At 49.6% G+C, this 23,011-nt stretch overlaps 1 protein-coding gene and 1 non-coding gene across 4 annotated transcripts; both read right to left on the bottom strand.

Annotated features, from left to right (window-relative positions):
* Positions 1-1,319: 1,319 nt before the first annotated feature.
* Positions 1,320-22,187, bottom strand: SLBP (stem-loop histone mRNA binding protein). 3 transcript variants are annotated; one of them, XM_002746048.7, is made up of 8 exons: positions 22,045-22,187; positions 21,821-21,937; positions 13,371-13,475; positions 9,755-9,814; positions 9,317-9,454; positions 7,048-7,197; positions 5,888-5,954; positions 1,320-2,215 (listed from the first exon to the last, which is right to left on the bottom strand). In XM_002746048.7, the coding sequence occupies exons 1-8, from the start codon at positions 22,101-22,103 to the stop codon at positions 2,099-2,101; spliced, it is 813 nt and encodes a 270-aa protein (XP_002746094.1). In that variant the 5' UTR covers positions 22,104-22,187; the 3' UTR covers positions 1,320-2,098. The 3 variants fall into 3 exon arrangements, with proteins under 3 accessions (XP_002746094.1, XP_035150233.1, XP_035150234.1); XM_035294342.3 differs by lacking the exon at positions 13,371-13,475; XM_035294343.3 differs by lacking the exon at positions 21,821-21,937.
* Positions 18,902-19,013, bottom strand: LOC118152512 (U6 spliceosomal RNA). Its single transcript, XR_004741272.1, has one exon. It is a non-coding gene; the product is annotated as a U6 spliceosomal RNA (small nuclear RNA).
* Positions 22,188-23,011: the final 824 nt, after the last annotated feature.

Genomic DNA, 23,011 nt, shown 5'->3' with positions numbered 1-23,011 from the left:
TTGGCCAGGTACAGTGGCTCACCCCTGTAATCCCAGCACTTTGGGAGCCGAAAGACGCAAGATACACTCAGCCCCTGCCAGGCCTCCAGGTTCATCCACCACAGCCATCAGCCTGAAGTCCAGAATCTCATCTGAATCCGCTCCCTTGTGGATGAGGCTCCTCAGACAGCTCCTGTGTTGAATCTCTTTCCATGTAAAGACTGTCCCCACCCCAGCCCCCCCCGCCCGCCCACACCTTCAGCGCACGCACACACACCCACACCAAAGGGCAGCGACAGAGCTAGGATGCCTGCCGCAGACACTCCCAGGAGTCCCTGGCCCATTAGTCTGAGCTCCCGATGGGCACACGTCACCTGGCAGTCCCCCAACTGCACCCGACGACGCCCAGCCTCACGCCTCCAGGCTTCCTGGCTCGTGGCTCCACCTCTGAATTATCCTTCCTTTTCACGAAAAGCGGCCTGTGCAGCTATAGTGTCATCTCCCTGCTTCCTGCTGGTAGGAACTGGAGGGTTCAGGGCCCCGTGAATTTGTAGTGCGTGGCCCTTTCAGTCCAACCCGGAAGCAGCTTCTGCCCATGTAATTCTGTGACTCTTCATAGGGTTCAGTTCGTTAGAAGCCATACCAGCAGAGCTTTTCAGAATAACTGTTTTGGGCTTCTGCAGAGAAGCAAGAAGCCCTGTTGCTGGAAAGAAAGGTTCTAACAGCCGGGCGCAGTGGCTCAAATCTGTAGTCCTAGCACTTTGGGAGGCTGAGACAGGTAGATCACTTGAGGTCAGTTTGAGACCAACCTGGCCAACATAGTGAAATCCCATCTCTACTAAACATACAAAAATTAGCTAGGCTCACGCTTGCAATCCCAGCACTTTGGGAGGCTGAGGCAGGCAGATCACCTGAGGCTGGGAGTTTGAGACCAGCCTGACCAACATGGAAAAATCCTGTCTCTACGAAAAATACAAAATTAGCTGGGCCTGGTGGCACATGCCTCTAACCCCAGCTATTCAGGAGGCTGAGGCAGGAGAATCACTTGAACCCGGGAGGCAGAGGTTGTGATGAGCCAAGATCATGCCACTGCACTCCAGCCTGGGCAAGAGTGAAACTCCATCTCAAAAATAAATTAAAAATAAAATAAAAATAAAGAAGGCCCCTTACCCAGTGTGTGTGTGTCTGGGGGGGGGGGGGGTGGGCAGGGCTCAATGATCACAATTCTCTTTCCAGCGCCTCGCCAAGTGCCACTCACTTGAGACACAAGACAGACGCAACTCTGACCCTCCAAACATGCCAGCTCTGATGGCAGCTGGCCCACCTGGCAACACCCTAAGTCAGTTAAAGAGGGTTCTTTTTATTTTTGCAATATCCATACAAAAGCAATAGAAACATAACAGTATAACAAGAAGTTTACAAATTAATATTTAAACAGAAAATCTGTACACATTATCATTTACAGCAATTTTACAGATAACTTAACTGATTGTTTTACAATGTTCTGCTGCCCCAACTCGAGTATTATAAAGAGCCTGACTAGTGCTATTTACAAGTACCAAATTAAGACTGTATAATTTACATAAAACCCATTAGTTTAACAGCTGAATTTAAGAATGTCTGACTTCAGAGCTCTGCTGTGACATATTGATAAAAGGCCAAAAATGAAGTCTCCATGAAGATATTAATGTGCCTGACTGAGAACACTTTGGTGCTTATAAAAGGAGCTGACTCTCAAGTGGTCCACGGATTACATGGTTAAATCCAAAACAATTCCTCTCACAAGCAGCAACTCAAGACCGTGGAAAGCCAGTTCAGTATACTTGTCTGCTCGTCCTGGAGGACGACAGGAACTAGGCAACTGCGCCTGCCGGAAGATTGCTTTACGTATAATGTTGCTTGGATTTAGCTCGTTACAATTTAAAAACATGCAAACTACACTCACTATACATAAAATTAACGTTTCTTAAGAAAGTAAGGCAAAAATAAAAATTCATCATGAAATAATGGACTACTAACAGAGACCACCAGGTACAAGTGCACACACATGCTTGGCGCCTGGCCTTCCTTCCACCGGGTCTGGGAGGAGCTGTCTCTCTTCCCGGCCGCCAGGTGGCAGTTAGCTCATGGCCGAGAAGTCTCTCAAGGGTTCAGTTAAACAAGCTTCCAAATCAAACTCGTCCTGCGCTTGACCGTCCATGTGTCTGACTTTGGTGGGTGTGCCAGAGTACATGTCCTGGGAAACAGAGCATGGGTCAGCGGACATTCACCTCACCCTGAAAACGGGCCACTTCCTACAGCCCACAGCTCATGTGGTGAATCACCTGACTTAATGCACAGCCTTAAATAAAGTGTACACCTCACATGCAACCGGAGAGATTTTATTCATGACACTGCGGAGAGAAACCATGTGCTATCTACAGACACTCAAGTTGGGTGTACACACATTTTATTTTTCTTTTGCAGACGGAGTCTGTTAACTCCTAGGCTCAAGCAATTTTTTCCCACCTCGGCCTCCCAATGTGCTGGGATTACACGCAGGAGTCACTAGTCACTACACCTGGCCGTGACACATTTTACCAGTACAGCAAGAATTCTAAAAGCCTAGAAAAAACCATGAATAGCAGCTGTCTCAGGACAGGAGGAGACAGTGTTCAAATTGATACCTTTTAAGATAGTTTTCTTTTCTCTTTTTTGAGATCAACCTGCTGTCACCCAGGCTGGAGGGGCAGTGGCTCAACGTCGGCTCTGCCACCTCCACCTCCCGAGTTCAAGCGATTCTCCTGCCTCACCCTCCTGAGTAGCTGAAATTACAGGCTTGAGCCACCACACCCAGCTAGTTTTTGTATTTTTAGTAGACATGGAGTTTCACCATCTTAGCCAGGCTGGTCTTGAATCTCTGACCTCACGTGATCCACTGGCCTCGGCCTCCCAAAGTGCTGGGATTTCAGGCATGAGCCCTGCACCCAGAGGACAGTTTTCTTTCGTTTTTGAGACACAGCCTGGGTCTGTTGCCCAGGCTGGAGTACAGTGGTGTGATCTGGGCTCACTGGAACCTCTGCTTCCTGGGTTCAAATGATTCTCCTGCCTGAGCCTCCCAAGTAGCTGGGATTACAGGTGCACCACCACACCCTGCTAATTTTTGTATTTTTAGTAGAGATGAGGTTTCACCACATTGCCAGGCTGGTTTTCAAACTCCTGACCTCAGGTGATCTGCCTGCCTCAGCCACCCAAAGTGTTGAAATTAGAGCCGTGAGCCACTGCAACCTCTGCCTCCCGGGTTCAAGTAATTCTCCTGCTTCAGCCCCTCCAGTAACTGGGACAATAGGTATGTATCACCACACTTGGCTAATTTTTTGTATTTTAGTAGAGACAGGGTTTCACCATGTCGGCCAGGATGACCTCAATCTTCCTGACCTTGTGATCTGCCCACCTCGGCCTCCCAAAATGTTGGGATCACAGGCGTGCGCCACTGCGCCCCGCCATCACTGATCTTTCTTTCTATGATCAATACAGTACAGGATCTTACAGAAAGCATGAGAATTTTGTAACAAATGTTTACATTTTCTAGTTTGTTTGTTTTTTTTTTTGTAGAGACGGGGTTTCACCATCCTGGCCAGGATGAACTCCTGACTTTGCAATCCACTTGCCTCGCCTCCCAAAGTGCTGGGATTACAGGACTGAGCCACCACGCCCAGCCCCTTTTCTACTTTTTAACCTGCTTTTTCACTTACTATGCTGGGTGTTTTCACATGCAATTAGGGCAGTCTTCTTTATAAAAATACTAAAGGTTGGCAGGGCACAGTAGCTCATGCCTGTAATCCTAGCACTTTGGAAGGCAAAGGTGGGCAGATCAGCCTGGCCAACATGGTGAAACCCCATCTCTACTAAAATACAAAAGTAGCTGCACACAACGGCAGGTGCCTGTAATCCCAACTACTTGGGAGGCTGAGATGAGAGAATTACTTGAACCTGGGAGACAGTGGTTGCAGTGAGCTGAGATCATGCCACTACACTCCAGCCTGGGCACCTAAGCAAGGCTCCACCACAAAAAAAAAAAAAAACCCATACACCATTAAAGGTATCTTTTTACTGTACATTGGTACACATGCAAGGTCTAGAAGAACATGCTCCCAGTCATTAACTACAGAATTGGACATGAGCCAATCTTGCACACTGCTTTGAACAAACGTATGTTTTCAAAACTGGCAAATGTAAAGAAAATCCCTAGGTACAATGCATCCCTCCCTTGTTGGAACCATTGGCAGCTGATCCCCACACCAGCACAAACTACATGGCCTACCCTTGAATGCTAGTGACAATGCATATGTAGATCCTAGACTCGGAGGAAAAAGCTTTTCTTTTCTTATTTTATTGTAGTGTATTGTAGGTATTTATTTTTTGAGAGAGGGTCTTCTCTGTCACCCAGGTTGGAGTGCAGTGGTGTGATCACAGCTCACTGCACCCTTGACCTCCTGGGCTACAGCAATCTTCCTGTGTCAGCTTAAGTAGGTGAGACTATAGGAACGCACCCCCATACCCAGCTAATTTATTTTTTGTAGAGACAGGGCCTGCATCTGTTGCCCACGCTGATCCTTAATTCCTGGGCTCAAGGGATCCTCCTGCCTCAGCCTCCCCAACTGCTGAGTTTATAGGTGTGAGCTGCCATGCCCAGCTTCTCTCTTTTTTTGGAGGGTCCAGGCCAGCACAAGGCTCCCACCTGTAATCCAGCACTTTGGGAGGCCAAGATGGGTGGATCATTTGAGGTCAGGAGTTGGAGACCAGCCTGGCCGACATGGTGAGACCCCCCCCATCTCTACTAAAAATACAAAACTTAGCCAGGTGTGGTGGCACACACCTGTGTTCCCAGTTACATGGGAGGCCGAGGCAGGAGAACTGCTTGAACCCAGGCGATGGGGGCTGCAGTGTGCTGAGATTGTGCCACTGCACTCCAGCCTGGGTGACAGAGTCTGTCCTGATCCTGAACCTCTGAGCTCAGGCAGTCCTCCTCCTTCAGCCTCCAGAGTAGATGAGACTGCACGCAGACATGTGCCACCACAGCTGGCTCCTTTGACTTCAAATAAATGAAAATGGTGAAACTGATTTGTTAGACTGAACTAAAAACCTTTAAGGTCATTACCTCAGAATTCAGTCTTATGATCCCTGACATTTTGATGGTGGGAGTCATCAAAGATAGAAGTCCTTTCCTGTGAGCATCAGAATCAAACTGCAGGTTTTTGTGGCTTTCTTTGAGACAGAGTTTTGCTCTTGTTGCCCAGGCTGCAGTGCAATGGCATGATCTCGGCTCACCGAAACCTCTGCCTCCCAGGTTCAAGTGACTGTCCCGCCTCAGCCTCCCAAGTAGCTGGGATTACAGGCTGTGCCACCACACCCAGCTAATTTTTGTATTTTTAGTAGAGACGGAGTTTCACTATGTTGGCCAGGTTGGTCTTGAATTCCTGACCTCAGGTGATCCGCCCGCCTTGGTCTCCCAAAGTGCTGGGATTACAGGCATGAGCCACTGCACCCAGCCCAAACTTCAGTTTTTTTGTTTGCTTTTGAGAAAGAGTCTCACTCTGTTGCCCAGGCTGGGCTGCAAGGGCGGTATCTCAGCTCACTGCAATCCCCACTTCTCAGGTTCAATCAATTGTCCCACCTCAGCCTCCTGAGTAGCTGGAACTACAGGCACCTGTCATCACGCTCAGCTATTATTTGTATTTTTGTAGAGACAGGTGATCTTCCCTGAGGTCAGGAGTTCAAGACTAGCCTGGCCAACACCTCAGCCTCCTAAAGTGCTGGGATTACAGGCATGAGCCACCACACCCAACCCAAACTTCAGTTTATAAGACAGTATGTGTTAACAATTCACCTGCAGATCCCAAGTGACTTATCCAAAGAAAGTACTTACAAAGTCATCCTGAGAGCTTGTCTGGGGCTCGGAGCTGCTTCCTGCAGGCTCAAGGTCTACAGGGTGTCTGTGAAATGAAATCCAACAGGCGTGTCAGGCGCTAGTTTAGCAAAGCCAGGAGACAGGGCGCAGATGAATTCTCTGCAGACAAACCCCACCCATGTGGTACAGCCACAACACTGACAGTGTCCCCTAGGCTCCCTGATCGTTCAGCTTTCAGTGACTATTTGCCAGATTCAACCCCAGCCCAGTCAGTGCAGCAGAGAGAAAGCCAACGGCAATGAGAAGCAGCAAAAAGATCTGCTGGGCTCACCACACAAGCATCCTTGGAAACAGAAGCACCGATGAGGCCAATTTTTGAGGGGAATAAACAAGCACTGTGATGAAACATACTTGCAGTATCACTAAGTTTTTCAAGTTTCTATTCAGAGAATGGGACAATGGCATCACACTGGAAAAAACCCAACCCACTTCTGTCACTTCCCTGACCAGGGAGACAGAGTGATCTTGTACCTCCCTTTGTCTGTGTGGGGCTTCTTCTCAGCTCCCCTCTGGTCCTGAGCCCCTCCCTTCCTCAGACACATTCTTCCAACAAACATTTGAATTTCTATTCTGTGCCGGGAAATTTACTAGAGACTAGCATTTTAAACTGAGAAGAAACCCCACACAGACAAAGGGAGGTATAAGATCACTCTATCTCCCTGGTCAGCCCATATTCATTCCCATGATGGAAGCGGAAGTTCAGGCCTGAGACATTTCTACTAGGCACAAGTTTAAAAGCCAACAGGGAAAGAAAACCTTCCTTAATTAAGACCTTTTATTTTCATGGTTGAACAGAAATGACTCAGATACTTTTTAGGATATTTTATACTTGAGAAAACCAAATTCCAGACACTGTTGTAATTTAGGGGAAAAACAACTACAACAACAAACAAACACTGTGTATTCCCAGATTGACGGTGCTCAATCCAGGAAGCAAACTCCTCCCCCGCCGCCCCCGACCCGGCACAGAACTCAGCACTAAGCTACAGCAGCTGCTCGGCTCCCCAGCTGCTGGGGGACCTGGCGTCGGAACCTCCTGTCCGAGTGATACACAGCTGCTACAGTGACTTCAGTCACCAATCAGAGAAACACACAATAAGAATGCAGTAAAGACATACATTTCTTGCAAATCACAGCCTTCTTCAGCTGGAGGATCCCAAAAATGCAAAGCCACCTTCCAGAGTTTGATCTGTTGGTCCCATGAACGTCGACTATACTTCTTAAATTTATTAGGGGTCTTGGGATGAATGCCAGGTTGTCGAAGGTGTCTGTGAGAAAAAGATTACTCTAGCACATGCCACTCACATTTCCACATGAGCTTGAAGATTAACCAAACTTTGAGATTAGTATTATTTTAAAAATTAGAGACCACCAGGCATGGTAGCTCACGGCTGTAATCCTAGCATTTTGAGAAGTCACGCCAAGATCACTTGAGCTCAGGAGAGTTCGAAAATGCCCTGGGCAACACACTGAGACCTCGTCTCTATTAAAAAAAAAAAAACCCAGCAGGGCCCAGGAAATCCCTTGAGTTCAAGAATCTGAGACCAGCCTGGCCAACATGATAAAAACTCAACTCTACTAAAAATACCAAAAATTAGCCACGCACGGTGGCTCATGCCTGGAGTCCCAGCTACTCGGGAGGCTGAGGCAGGAGAACTGCTTGAACCTGGGAAGCAGAGGTTGTAGTGAGCCTAGATCATGCCACTGCACTCCAGTCCTGGCAACAGAGTGAAACTCCATCTCAAAACAAAAACAAAAAACAAACAGGCCAAGCGTGGTGGCTCATTTGAAGTCAAGAGTTTGAGACCAGCCTGGCCAATATGGCAAAACCTGGTCTCTACTAAAAATACAAAAATTAGCCAAGCGTAGTGGCGCTCGCCTGTAGTTCCAGCTACTCGGGAGGCTGAGGCAGGAAGATTACTTGAACCAGAGAGGCGGAAGTTGCAGTAAGCTGTGATTACAACACTGCATTCCAGCCTGGGTGACAGAGACCTGGTCTCAAAAACAAAAAACTTAATAAATAAATAAAATTAAAATGAGTTTCTACAAAATGAACAAAGGAATATATTTAAAAAGCACTAGCCACCAAGAACAGTGGCTCACACTTTTAATCCCAGTACTTTCGGAGGACTACTCGAGGCCAGGAGTTTAAGACCAGCCTGGGCAACATAGGGAGACTCCATCTCTACATAAAATTACAAATTTAGCCATGTGTGGTGGCCTGCACCAGTAGAGTCAGCTACTCAGGAGGCTGAGGTAAGAGGACTGCTTGAGGCCAGGAGTTTAAGACTACAGTGAGCCATGATGGCTGGGTGAGGTGGCTCATGCCTGTGATCCCTGCATCTTGGGAGAGTGAGACAGGCAGATCATGAAGTCAGGAGTTCAAGACCAGCCTGACTAATATGGTGAAACCCGTCTTTACTAAAAATACAAAAATTAGGCCAGGCGCAGCCTGTAATCCCAGCACTTTGGGAGGCCGAGATGGGTGGATCATGAGGTCAGGAGTTCAAGACCAGTCTGGCCAACATGGTGAAAGCCCATCTCTATTTTTTAAATAAATAAATAAATAATACAAAAATTAGTCTGGCATGGTGGTGCATGCCTGTAGTCCAAGCTACTCAGGGGGCTGAGACAGCAGAATCACTTTAACACGTGAGGCAGAGGTGGCAGTAAGCCAAGATCATGCCATGGCACTCCAGCCTGGGTGACAGTGAAACTCTGTCTCAATAAAATAAAATATACAGTGAGTCATGACATGCCACTACACTTCAGCCTGGGTAACAGAGCAAGACTCAGTCAGGAGAAAAAAAAAGCACCATCACACTGAATCTTACCATTCCTTTGCCATCTATGTTCCACAAAAGTAAAAAAAAAAAATTTTTAAGAGACAAGCTCTCACACTCTGCAGCCCAGGCTAGAGTGCAGTAGTGTGATTACTGGTTCACTGTATGTGACCTTTCATTCCACCTTGGCCTCCCAAAGTGCTGGCGCCTGTCCCAGAGGAGTAAATGCTAGCCCATCCCACCAAAAGTTCAGGGAAACACTTCCACCTACTCTGTATCCTTTCGTGTCTGTGTTTGAGGAGGCAGGACAGGGCAAGGCCGCTTTTTCCAGCAGTTAGACTCTGACAGTCTTTAACTGGAACTTCATTTTTTCCCCAACATGTGTTTTAACAATGTAAGTCTGTAAGATTGCTGACCCCTAAGAAATAAAATGTTACCTAACTTTCGAAATCATGAAAAGGAGTGTTAGTTTTTCAGTTGCCACCCGTTCCTTATGTCATAACCCCAGTAAGCCTCTCATAAATAGCTCTTAGCAGGTGTGAACTGTCCCGGCAACTCTTTAAGAAATGCAATGCCACGCCACGTGCCACTGAGACAAGACTACCTCGGGACTTCTTTAATATAACGATCGTAGGCAATTGTGTTCTTCCCATAGTTGATCTGCTTCTGTCTCCTCATCAGGACACTTTCATCTGTCTCAAAGTCAGCCGGCATGGTAGACACAGACTCCTTTGAATCAGAACTGAAACAACAACATTAACAGAATAAGCCCTGTAATTAAGATCCCCACATACGGTAAGTCGAAAAAATGTCAAAACACAATAATGAAGGATTCATTCCACATTCCCAACCATACCTAAACGGCCCAGAGACTCTGTATCTACGAGAATTTAGTACACAAGAGACACAGTATTTCAAATCAATGAAGAATGTATTAATAAATTCTACTGCAACAATCAGCATTTCTGACAGTCACAACTTTTTTTAAAAAACAAATTACAGGTCTGTCAAGTTAGAAAAGAAATATTTATACAGCCTTTACCTTCCTGATGATGATTTTCTCTCTCTTCCAAAGTCATTTATGAGGAGTTTCCTTTTATATCTGAGAGCAAAATAAATATTGCTGTTTTTAAAAAAGGTATAAAATAAAGCAACCAGGTCTGAGGAAGCTCCACCCTGGCACCCTCAGGCACACCATCCTACGTAATGCAGAAGCTCCCTGGGCCAAAAGAAGCCCTTGCTAGGTTCAGTTTAAGTACTGAGATCCACACAACAAAATTGTATCCCCTTAACTTGGCAGCCTTAAATAAAGAAAAAGAAAACATAAATTCAAATAAATTTTTATTTTAAAAACACCAGTTACTAACAGAACCCGTATGCCTACTGGGCACTGCACCCCTTCTCCAATCTTGGAGACCAAGATTGCCCCCTTTTGTCTTGTTCCCCATGAACTTCATAAAGCATCTGCTTTTATTGCAGTCATTACTAGAATACAGCTTTGCAATAAAAAAAAAGCATGACGTCTTCAAAAGGAGTCTAGGGCAATCTAATGTTGAAACCACCAACTACCTTGAGCTACAAGTTCATGCAGTTATCTTTTTTTTTTGAGATGGAGTCTCACTCCATCACCCATGCTAGAGTATAGTAGCAGGACCGTGGCTCACAACAGCCTCTACTCCTGGGCTGAAGCAATCATCCCACTTCAGCCTCCCAAACAGCTAAGGACTCCAGGTACATGCCGCCATACCCATCTCCAAAAAAAAGTCTTCTTGAATCAGAACTGAAAAAACAACAGATTAACAGAATAAGCCGTGCAATTAAGATCACCCTGTTAAGATAAGAAAAAAAAATACAGACATATGTCTTTTTGGAGAGGAAAAAAAAATTTTTTGAGAAGAGGTCTCACTATGTTGCCCAGGCTGCCCTTGAACTCCTGAGCTCAAGCGATCTTCCCACCTCAGCCTCTCAAAAGTACTGAGATCAGGTCAGGCACGGTGGCTCACGCCTGTAATCCCAGCACTTTGGGAAGCTGAGGCGGGCGGATCACAAGGTCAGGAGTTCAAAAGTAGCCTGGCCAACACAGTGAAACCTCATCTCTACTAAAACTACAAAAATTAGCCAGGCATGGTGGCGGACGCCTGTAATCCCAGCTACCTGGGAGGATGAAGCAGGAGAACTGCTTGAATCCGGGAGGCAGAAGTTGCAGTGAGCCAAGACTGTGCCATTGCACTCCAGCCTGGGCAACAGAACAAGACTCCATCTCAAAAAAAAGAGTACTGAGATCAGGAGTGAGCCACCACACCTGGCCTGTCATGCAGGTATCTAAATGATGTCATGGATCACTGTGCCCTCCCTTCAAAGTCTAAAATCCACCCAAGTGTGCTGAGTTGTTGAGTGCAGTGGGAACATCAGAAGGTAATGAAGTAATTTATCTCCTGTGTATCTAGAGTAGTCCTGGTTACACATACCATCCTTGCACAATTCAGAAATTGGTCCTACAAATCATTTTCTGTGGGGCCTCATTCCCTCCAGTACCCCAGATGAGAAAGACTGGTTTTAGGTATGATGAAAACCCACTTTTAAACCCTCACACTGCCAGTTTGTAGTCTTAAAGTATCGTAAGCTGACTTCTCATACCCCTCTTGCTGTCGGGAAGTAAGCTGGTCTGCTCCGTGATGGCTCACCCAAGGGCCAGGAGGTTAAATCACACAGGTCGCACTAAATCCACAGCTTTGGCGGGGCCCGGTGGCTCACTCCTGTAATCCCAGCACTTTGGAGGCCGAGGCAGGTGGATCACCCCAGGTCAGGAGTTTGAGACCAGCCTGGCCGACATGGTGAAACCCCACCTCTACTAAAAATATAAAAATCAGTTGACACGGTGGCATGCGCCTGTAACTTGGGAGGCTGAGGCAGGAGAATCTGAGAGGCAGAGGTTGCATTGACCTGAGATCGCAGCAATGCACCCCAGCATGGGCAACAAAGCAAGACTCTGTCTCAAAAAAATAAATAAATAGAAATAAAAGCCGCGGCTTTCCACCACAAAAGGTATGATCAGCAGAGTGGTCCAAAACAGGACAATTTTCAGGCACAGGCCCATGAGCTTTCTGAAGAACAAATAGGGTCCACCCACAGGACAGCCTAGGCAGGTGGAACCTGCCTGCATAAGAGCTGCAGAGAGTCCCCGACAAGGGGTGACCTGAGGGAACAAGCAGGCTACAGGCATGCAGAGCTGTTCTGAGACTTGTGAATGCAGCACAGATTACACAGGTTAAGTCAGAAACTCTGATTTATAGCTGAGAACGTCAAGAGCAACATAAATACAGCAATTCACTAAGACCTATGTAAACACAACTAAAAACACTGCTACTCACGTCTGTGAACTCCTAGTTCATTCTTCCCACCCAAGCAAACTGCCCACCCACACATTTTGATACCAGAAGAAATTACGAATAATTCCCTCAAATGTTCAATAGCCAATTCCCATATATCCCTGTCCCTCTGCAAAGGAGGCAGCCATAAATACCATCAGTGGCTGCCAAGATGAGAACGGGTAGTCTAGTTATGATTCCACAGCTGACACTCGACACATTTTCCTCACGAGACCCTGTTTGTTCATCAGCCAGTAGTCAGCTAAAATTACCTTGTAAAATACTTCAACTAGGCAGGGCATGGTGGCTTGCCCTATAATCCCAGCACTTTGGGAGGCCAAGGCAGGTAAATCACGAGGTCAAGACCATCCTGGCCAACATGGTAAACCCCATCTCTACTAAAAATATGAAAATTAGCTGGAAATGGTGGCACATGCCTGTAGTCCCAGCTACTCGGTCAGCTGGGGCAGGAGAATCAATCCCTTGAGCCTGGGGAGGCGGAGGTTGCAGTGAGCTGAGATCTCCCCACTGCACTCCAGCCTGGCAACAGAGCAAGATTCCACCTCAAAAAACAAAAAAAAGCTTCAACTAATTATGAGCTACATTTTTAAACTGGGTTTGAATACACCCAGTCCATGCAACTAGGTTTGAGTTATACATCTCATCAAAAGACACAGGACTGATAATATAGTCAAGGGAGATTAAACAATGGTGAAGGATGCATTATCTGAATGACAGTCAACAAAGAGGAAGTAACTTACAGTTAGTGAGAACTTGGACACACACAACAATCTCGTGTACAACTGCAAGAGGTTCACAGAATCCAAGCTCGAGACCTCTCCTGGGATGCTGGCACTTCTGAGCTGAGCGACCTGAGCCAGATGTCGGGCAGCACATTCCTCCATCTACTGTGCCGGGCTGTGTTGGCACAGCACACAGAGGTAGGTGCTAACAAAAGACTGTAGAAAGTTCCTCATGGTCTTCCAGCCCGCGATACCACCACTGTACACCTACTTCCACGCTCAGAAGGATTACCACCTAAGACAGTCGTCTTCAAACCTGAGAGCAGACTCACCTGGAGGGCTTTCACAGGATGGCCAGGCCACACCCCATCAGCAGGCCCAGGGAAGGGTCTGAGAACCCGTATTTCTAACAATTTCCCAGGAAACGTTGATGCCTTCGGTCTGGAGCCCAGACCTTTGAGAACCACTATTCTAAGACATAGGCAAAATGTAATGTGTGACTGAAAACACCACAGATTAACACTTCAAAGTGGTCCAAAATGTGTACCTTGCAATTTCTTTGTTAACTCTGGTCCTCATTTCATCTTCTTCAACTGCACTTGCCCAATCAGGACATCTGGAACGGGGTTTAGGGCCTTCAGGAGTGGTAAAGCTGCAACGGAACAAAAATGCTACTGAACCACGACTCAACCTTGTTTCCTTCCGAACAGTGTGTCAAGAAATATTCAAAGGCTGGTGGGGAACAGTGGCTGATGCCTGCAATACCATCACTTTGAAAAACTGAGGTAGGAAGATCACTTGAGCCCAGGAGTTCAAGACCAGCATGGGCAACATAGTGATACCTCATCTCTACCCCCTACCCAAAAAATTAAAAGGATTACATCAATGAACTATGTGTATCAAGTCATACGAAACTAGAGTTTAGCAGGAAAAAGGCAAACTAGATGGAGAAATAACATATCAGCTGAATCTTATCTACCCAGGGCTGTCTGAACAGAATGTAAGTCACGGAGTTCCTTGGCAGTGTGTCCACTGTGTTTGGGGTGTAATAAAACCAATTAAAATTTAGACTGATAAAGAAATTACGGCCCGGCGTGGTGGCTCAAGCCTGTAATCCCAGCTACTCAGGAGGCCGAGGCGGGTGGATCATGAGGTCAAGAGATCGAGACCATCCCGGTCAACATGGTGAAACCCCATCTCTACTAAAAATATAAAAAATTAGCTGGGCATGGTGGCGCGTGCCTGTAGTCCCAGCTACTCGGGAGGCTGAGGCAGGAGAATTGCCTGAACCCAGGAGGCGGAGGTTGTGGTGAGCCCAGATCGCGCCATTGCGCTCCAGCCTGGGTAACAAGAGCGAAACTCCGTCTCAAAAAAAAAAAAAGAAATGATGATTCCTTTTGAGTGTCTACAGTTCTGCAGTCCTGGGCTATCACGTGGCTAAAATCAAGTTATTTGGTTTATCTGTCGTAGATGTTTATAAAGTCAACTCATCAGCCATTAAGATGGAGTTTTTTTTTGGTTTTTTTTTTTTGAGATGAAGTCTTGCTCTCTGTCACCTAGGCTAGAGTGCAGTAGTGCAATCTCAGTTCACCACAACCTCTGCTTCCCATGTTCAAGCGATTCTCCTGCCTCAGCCTCTTGAGTAGCTGGGATTACAGGCACCCACCACTGCACCCAGCTAATTTTTGTATTTTCTAGTAAAAACGAGGTTTCACCATCTGAGCCAGGCTGGTCTCAAACTCCCAACCTCATAATCCACCCACCTCAGCCTCCCAAAGTACTGGGACTACAGGCGTGAGCCACCATGCCCGGCCAAGATAGAGATTTACTTCCAACTTCTGCAATGTGTGTGGCAGTCAGAAAACCCCCACCTAGTTTTCAGCTTCAGCTCTGGTATTTCTATGTGCTAACCTTATCTGATTGATCCAACATCTAGCCTGATGCTGGAGCTCATGAATTTGACTCAGAAGTCTGGAGAATATAGTTTCCCATCTAGCATTTAATTTGTCACGTATGCCATTAGTCCCAGTTTGAAGTCATTACCAATGTCAGTGTTGACAAGATTGTGACAATATTGCCTTTCATAAAGCTGAGGACTAAAGAATTCCATCATTCCAACAAAGCCTGAGTTTCACAGACTGTGGGCACGTCTAGACAGAGAGATGTGCATGCTTGATGATGCAGAGAAACTACTCACTTCCACCAACCTCATGCTCCCCCTGGCTGGCCATACAGAGAGATTTGCGGTCATACTGAGAAGGCTCTGCAAGATGAATTTCCAAGTGAAGCTCACTATCTCAGGTGGGTGTATCTGCTGTATAGTTCCAAGCCTGTATCCGTATCATAAAAGTGGAGGTCTGGCATTCTTCCAGGTTACATGGCCAGTATAGACTCCTCTATCTGAAGGGAGGCTGAGGCAGAAAACTCGTTGAACCCGGGAGGTGGAGGTTGCAGATGTAAGAATTTTGCAGACACATCTATGCCGAACAGTAGGATCCTGCACTTGCCAAATGTCTGCCTCCTTCTGTTCTGCACTGATCCATTCTCTTTTTTTTTTTTTGAGATGGAGTTTCACTCTCATTCCCCAGGCTGGAGTGCAATGGCACAATCTCAGCTCACCACCTCTGCCTCCAGGGTTCAAGTGATTTTCCTGCCTGAGCCTCCCGAGTAGCTGCGATTACAGGCATGTGCCACCATGCCTGGCTAATTTTGTATTTTTAGTAGAGACAGGGTTTCTCCATGTTGGTCAGGCTGGTCTGAAACTCCCAACCTCAGGTGATCCACCCACCTCAGCCTACCAAAGTGCTGGGATTACAGACAAGAGCCACCACACCCAGCCTGCATTAACCCATTCTAATTTCTATTAAGTGTGAGAATTATCTTCAGTTCTCTCTCCATTATCATTCATGATGAAATTACTGACCCACTGACTGAGAAATGACTGATGCTGAAGAAATGGTATTCTAATGGCGGGGCGGGCGGCTCACCTGAGGTCAGGAGTTCAAGACCAGCCTGGCCATCATGGTGAAACCCCATCTTTAAAAAAAAAAAAAAAAAAGGGAAGAAATGATATTCTATTGGTAAGGCTTATTACCAAATGTCTGATAATGAAGCAAGCTACCAGAAACTTCTCTAGGCCACCCCAGGAATGTTTTGATTTGACCACGGATTTAGCACACACTAAAATCACTGGGACTTTTGCAAAATTAAGCTACTTGTTTTATTTTGCCGGATATCATGGGAGAGTCTTTAACTAGTTCTGAATTATTTGTAAGTCTGAGTACTTCGTAGAATTATAAAGCTGGTACAGCTGACCCCTTCTCACCATGCTGCAAATATTTACTGAGATTGGGTATAGTGCTGAGGGATAACACTCTCCTGATTTATCCAATGCTGACTGTCTAGAGCAAATTGTATATTCTCTTTGTGAATGGTCCTGTAATGTGTATGAACACGTTTCTGGGTGCCTTAGAAGTTGTATTTTTAATGTGTGCTAATATGTGGTATTATACATTGTGAGAAGCAGTTTTGAATAAAAATGTTGAAACCTCATCTCCAAAATAAAATGGCCAGCCAGGCATGGTAGGGCAGGGCTGCAGTCCCAGATCTGTGGGAGGCCCAGGCAGCAGGGTCACCCTAGCCAGGAGGTCAAGGCTAGATGAGTCACGATCCTGGCACTGCACTCCAGTCTGGGCAACAGGGCAAGACCCTATCTCAAAACATAGAAATACAGTTGCAGGGGATGGTGGCTCATACTTGTAATCCCAGCACTTTGGGAGGCTGAGGTGGGTGGATCACCTCAGGTAAGGAGTTCCAGCTACTTGGGAGGCTGAGACAGGAGAATTGCTTGAACCCCAGAGGCAGAGGCTGCACTGCACCACTGCACTCCAGCCTGGAATGAGACTGTGCCACTGCACTCCAGCCTGCACAAGAGCGAGAAAGACTCCGTCTCAAAAAACTAAATGAAATAATGAATAATAGGTAACACAGAATAGCTAACATACACATTTAGCTTTAAGGTGCATGTAGTAATTCAGCATGTTACGTACACTACAGTTACAACGTGTACAGAGTATATGCTGGAGTCCTTGCTGCACTGGGCCTCCGTCTACTGGCAAAGCACCCCCATGCTTGGGTGAAACCAAATCCAGGAGCTCAATTCCATCTCAAGCTCAAGGAAGTCTTCAGTCCATATCAGAAATTTGCGGCCAGGTGCAGCGGCTCATGCCTGTAATCCTAGCACTTTGGGAGGCTGAGGCTGGCGACCTGCCCGAGCTCAGGAGTTCAAGACCAGCCAGGGCAAAATGGTGAAACCCCATCTCTACTAAAATACAAAAAATTAGCCGGGAGAGATATGGCATCTGTAATCCCTGCTACTGGGGAGGCTGAGGCAGGAGAATCGCTTGGACCCAGGAGGAAGTTGCAGTTAGCTGAGATCGAGCACTGCACTCCAAACTGGGGGACAGAGCAAGACCCCTAAAAAAAATTAAACAGATAAATAATAGTCTAGGCATGGTGGCTCACGCCTGTAATCCCAGCACTTTGGGAGGCAAAGGTAGGTGGATCACCTGAGGTCAGGAGTTCAAGACCAGCATGACCAACATGGTGAAACTCCGTTGCTGCTAAAAACACAAAAATTAGCTGGATGGGGTGGTAGGCAACTATAATCCCAGCTACTCAGGAGGCTGAGACAGAGAACTGCTTGAACTCGGGAGCCGGAAGTTGCAGTGAGCCAAGATTACGCCACTGCACTCCAGCCCAGGTGTCAGCGCAAAACTCCGTCTCAAAAATAAATAAATAAATAAAGTAAGTAAGTAAGTAAGTAAATATAATCAGGAAATTTGAAAGCCTAAGGCTTGATACCCTAAATTCTGGCAGTTCAAATTGATGTTATCTGTTATTTATGTATCAGATATAAACTCACATTCTTATTTTTCCACCTCATTTTTCTGTTGATCACTACTGATATTAAAACTAGATATTGGGAGCCGCGGTGGCTCCGGCCAGTTGTCCTGGTGCTTGAGGAGGTGAGCCTATCAGTTCAAGGCCAACCTGAGCAACATAACAAGCTCTCATTAACCAAAAAAAAAAAAATAGCTACTGGGCCTGGTGCAGTAGCTCACACTTATAATCCCAGCACTTTGGGGGGCTGAGGTAGGCGGATCACAAGGTCAGGAGATTGAGACCATCCTGGCTAACACAGTGAAACCCAATCTCTAGTAAAAATACCAAAAATTAGCCAGGCATGGTGGCTCATGCCTAGAGTCCCAGCTACTCGGGAGGCTGAGGTAGGAGAATTGCTTGAACTTGGAAGGCCAAGGTTGCAGTGAGCCGAGATCACACCACTGCACTCCAGCCTGGGTGTCAGAGTCAGATTTCATCTCAAAACATAAATGAGTAGGGAGGGGAGGAACCGGGAAAAAATAAATTAAATAAGCAAATAAAATGAATAAAACCAGATACTAACTTTAACTACAAGTAGGCAGCACATTTTAGCTGCAAACCAAATGCTGTGCTTTTTAGAGGCAACTGCAGTAACAAATCTTATACTTATCATTTCTTCCCTCACAGTCACACAACTCAAAGCAACTTAAATTGGATTTCTAAAAGTAAATTTCCAGATTCTAAAACTGACAGAAAGGTATGAAATCAAATTAGGGAGTTAACTGGAAATTAAACTGACTCATTGAGGCTCATCCAGAATTGGACACAAGCACCCTCACTCGTGTATCAACAGCTTCAAGTCTGGGTGTCTCAGCATAAGTTCCCGAACTCCAGGGATAAATTAAAGAGTGTGTATGTGAATGAAGTAGATACAGTCACAATCTACCCTATCTCGGGACAACAAAGCCTGTTTTACACTCTAAGCTAACACCTTCCCAAGGGAGTACCTTCTAGATCTTACCCATCAGTGAGCTGGCTCTATTTGTCAGGTGCCTCCAAGCATTCTCCAGCGCAAACACCAACTGCAAAGGCCCTAGGACAGAAGCATTCCTACCGTTGGAGGAATGAGGATACCAAGAACTTCCATAACTCTAGAGCATTGTAAGGATTTCACTTTCTTTTTTTCCCCCGAAAAAAAATTTAATATGGAAGCTTCAGGAATTTGCGTGTCATCCTTGCGCAGGGGCCATGCTAACCTTCTCTGTAGCGCTCTAATTTTAGTATATGTGCTGCCGAATTTGAGTACTAACTTTTCTTTTTTTTTTGAGACAGAGTCTCACTCTGTCGCCCATGCTGGAGTGCAGTAGTATGTTCTCAGCTCACTGGAACCTCTGCCTCACTGGTTCAAGCGATTCTCTGCGTCAGCCTCCAGAGTAGCTGGGATTACAGGTGCCCGCCACCACATTCGGCTAGTTTTGTTTTGTTTTGTTTTGTTTTGTTTTTAGGAGAAACGGGGATTCACCATGTTGGCCAGACTGGTTTGAATTCCTGACCTCATGCTGCAGCCATCTTGGCCTCCTGAAGTGCTGGGATTGCAGGCGTGAGCCACCGCAGCCAACCGGGATTTAACCTTTTTACCTTCAGCTAAATGAGAGCACTGGAGAGTTCAGAGCTCGACCTCAGTAAGGTTTGACTGCCTTCCCTTCATACAAGGCCCTTGGACCTCTTCTGTACCCAGCCCTAGTCTTTAAATATCATCTACACATACCGGTAACTCGTGCCCGAAGACGCCTCCCGATGTAGACTCCTGCTTACTAACCTCCCTGACATCTCCCTCTGATTCTCTAAGCACCTTCTCAGGCTCCCGAGTTCCCAGGCCTGGAGGCTCCAGCCCATCGTCTCTGTGTTGGCAAAGGGCCCCAAAATCAAGTGTTCAGACCTACAGCTTCAGTTATTACTGCCTCTCCTCTATAAACCAAAAGGTGCCTGAGACAGTTCTCAGTTTAGTAATGTTAAGGAAGTGCCTGGAAAAACACAAAGTCACAGAAACAGTTTATAGTCTGTGCCTTTCTCCAAAGGGATAGTGAGGGCTTCAACATTTAAAGGAGAAAAATAGACCGGGCACAGTGGCCCACGCCTGTAATCACAGCACTTTGGGAGGCCGAGGCAGGCAGATCACAAGGTCAGGAGTTTGAGACTTGGCCTGGCCAACACGGTTAAACTCCGTCTTTACTAAAAATACAAAAATCAGCTAGGGGTGGTGGTGCACACCTGTAATCCCAGCTACTTGGGAGGCTGAGGCGGGAGAATTACTTGAATCCGGGAGGCGGAGGTTGCAGTGAGCCAAGACCTCACCATTGCACATTGTCTGGGCGACAGAGCAAGATTCCAACTCAAAAAGAAAATAAAGAAAAGTAGGTTGAAGAAGGGAGGAGAGCGCAGTAATCACGTGTTCCAAGAGAAAAGGAGCAGCTCCGGGAATAATCAATTATGTATTTCCGTAACGGCACTTAAGGTGAACAGAGTTTTAACCTTTCGTCTGCAGACACCTGCTCAGAACAAAAGGAAAGGCAAAGGCAGCTTCTTGCAGGACTCGGCCTTCAGCTCAGCTTTTTCCTCCTGGCGCAGCACGTTTGGGCCCGAGTTTTACCTTCCTCTCGGCCTCCCCCTCCCTTCAGCAGCTCCCCGGGTCTAGCCTTCCTAAGTCTGTCCTGAACCACGCAGTCCCCACCCTCACAGCCCCAAGTCCCCGTTCCCTTTCAGTAACAGCCGCAACGAGCCCCAGCGCCGGCCTGGCAGGGCCGGGCCGCCCCCGCACCCGTCCCCCCACGAGGATGCGTCCTTGGCATGCGGACCACCTCGCTCCATCCCCGTCCATACACAAAGCCCTAGGAAGGCTTCCTCCACGCAGCCCCGAAAAGCCCAGCGCCGGGACCGCCGGCGGCCCCCTACCGAGCATCAGCACTGCCCGGCGGCCCCCATACCCAGCATCAGCACTGCCCGGCGGCCCCCGTACCCAGCATCAGCACTGCCCGGCGGCGTCCCTACCCAGCAACAGCACTGCCCGGCGGCGTCCCTACCCAGCAACAGCACTGCCCGGCGGCGTCCCTACCCAGCATCAGCACTGCCCGGCGGCGTCCCTACCCAGCATCAGCACTGCCCGGCGGCGTCCCTACCCAGCATCAGCACTGCCCGGCGGCGTCCCTACCCAGCATCAGCACTGCCCGGCGGCCCCCCTACCCAGTATCAGCACTGCCCGGCGGCGTCCCTACCCAGCATCAGCACTGCCCGGCGGCCCCCCTACCCAGCATCAGCACTGCCCGGCGGCCCCCCTACCCAGCATCAGCACTGCCCGGCGGCCCCCCTACCCAGCATCAGCACTGCCCGGCGGCCCCCCTACCCAGCATCAGCACTGCCCGGCGGCCCCAGTACCCAGCATCAGCACTGCCCGGCGGCCCCCCTACCCAGCATCAGCACTGCCCGGCGGGCCCCCTACCCAGCATCAGCACTGCCCGGCGGGCCCCGTACTCAGCATCAGCACTGCCCGGCGGGCCCCCTACCCAGCATCAGCACTGCCCGGCGGCCCCCCTACCCAGCATCAGCACTGCCCGGCGGCCCCGGTACCCAGCATCAGCACTGCCCGGCGGCCCCCCTACCCAGCATCAGCACTGCCCGGCGGCCCCCCTACCCAGCATCAGCACTGCCCGGCGGCCCCCCTACCCAGCATCAGCACTGCCCGGCGGCCCCCCTACCCAGCATCAGCACTGCCCGGGCCCTCCCGCCGCTCGCACCTCCATCCTCCCGCAGGGTCACCCGCCGGCTCGCGCCACCTCGGACTCCGCTGCCCCGACTTCCGCGCGCTCTCGAAGCTCGTCCGAGACCCCGACCGCCCCCGGAGCACAGCACGGGCTGGACCGCCGCCGGCTCAGCTGCCCCCACCCTGGGCAGAAGCTTCCGGGGTGCTCCGGCGCCTCCCGGCCGCGCGGAAACAAAGGTGAAGGGACGCAGCGCGCCGACCCGACCAAGCCCACATCGCGAGAGCGCGGCGAGGTCCCGGAGCCCGCGGCCTCGACAAGGGCCCGCCGCGCCCCGACCCCCGGGTCCCGCGCCCACCTCTCGGGTCTGCGCTCGGCGCCGCCGTGCTCGGCCTCCTCGGCGTCCTCCGGCCTCCAGCGCCGGCTGTCGGCTCTGCGCTTCCGTCCGAGGCTCCATCGCGCGTGGGACGGCGGGCTGCGGGGAGGGACGCGGTCGGCGAGGCTCGGCAGGTCCAGGACCGCCGCACGACCCCCACCCCGCGGGGCACGCGCTCCCTCGGCCCCCTCGCAGCCCGGCCTCACCTGGCGTCGCCGTCGCAGCGGCTCTGGGACCTGGGCGGGCTTCGCGGGCGGCAGGCCATGGCGGCACGGGCCGGGCGCGCACGGTAGGGCAGGCCCCGGGCCGAGACAGCGAACAGTGCGCCCGCGCCGGCGATCACGGGCTCTCCGCGCCCCGCCCCCAACCGCCTTTATGTGGGCGCCAGGCCCCGCCCCTCGGCCTCCCGCGCGCGCGTCGGGCGAGACCATCGGGCCACGCCGCAGGGGTCCACCCCGGCTGCGCGCGCCTCGCGGGCCGACTGGAGCTGGGCCCAGGCGTTAGGATGGCGGGCCGCCAGGAGGCCCGACTGCCCGGCGCTCGGCTCGGTAGGCGGATGGGCGCCGCAGAATGAGGAGAGCCCTGAGGAAAAAATTGCCCCCCCACCCCTGACATTGAGGCGGCCGGCCTGCCGCGGGCCCTGGCGACGCAGATAGGTCGCGCCTTGGCGGGCGGGGCAGCTTTGGCGGGAGATTCCGCCGGGCGCTACGCGGCGCAGGTCGTGGGGGGAGGGCACGCGGCGCGTTTCTCAGCCTGGGTCGTAGCACATCTCCCATTGGTCCCGGCCTGGGTGGAGCGCGTCTCCGATTGGTCCATACACAGGTGGGGGCGTGTCTCCGCATTGGCGGGAACCGGGAACTCAGAACATGGAACCCGGAAGGCGCGGCCTGTGGCCGGTACTGGCTGCTCCCTACGGCCCCGTGCGCGCGGAGTATTATTTGAGCCGCTGAAAGTTTTGGAGTAACTTTTTAGGCAGCGACAGCTGACCACTACACTGAGTCCTACCGGGACCGCTGCCCCGGTCGTAAACCGCTAGGTTCCGTTGCCGCCGCCTCCCTGCCCGCCTGACGCTCCCATTCTCTGCCCGGAGGTGACGGCCTGAAGCATCCCGGGCTCAGCAGGGAGGCGCCGCCGGGGGCGAGGCCCTGCTGACCCGCACCGTGCGTCCCGCTT

Source organism: Callithrix jacchus, chromosome 3, assembly GCF_049354715.1.
Source record: "Callithrix jacchus isolate 240 chromosome 3, calJac240_pri, whole genome shotgun sequence".
NCBI classification, from domain to species: Eukaryota; Metazoa; Chordata; class Mammalia; order Primates; family Cebidae; genus Callithrix; species Callithrix jacchus.
Note: the sequence above shows the minus strand (reverse complement) of the source record. Positions and strands in the feature narration are given on the sequence as shown.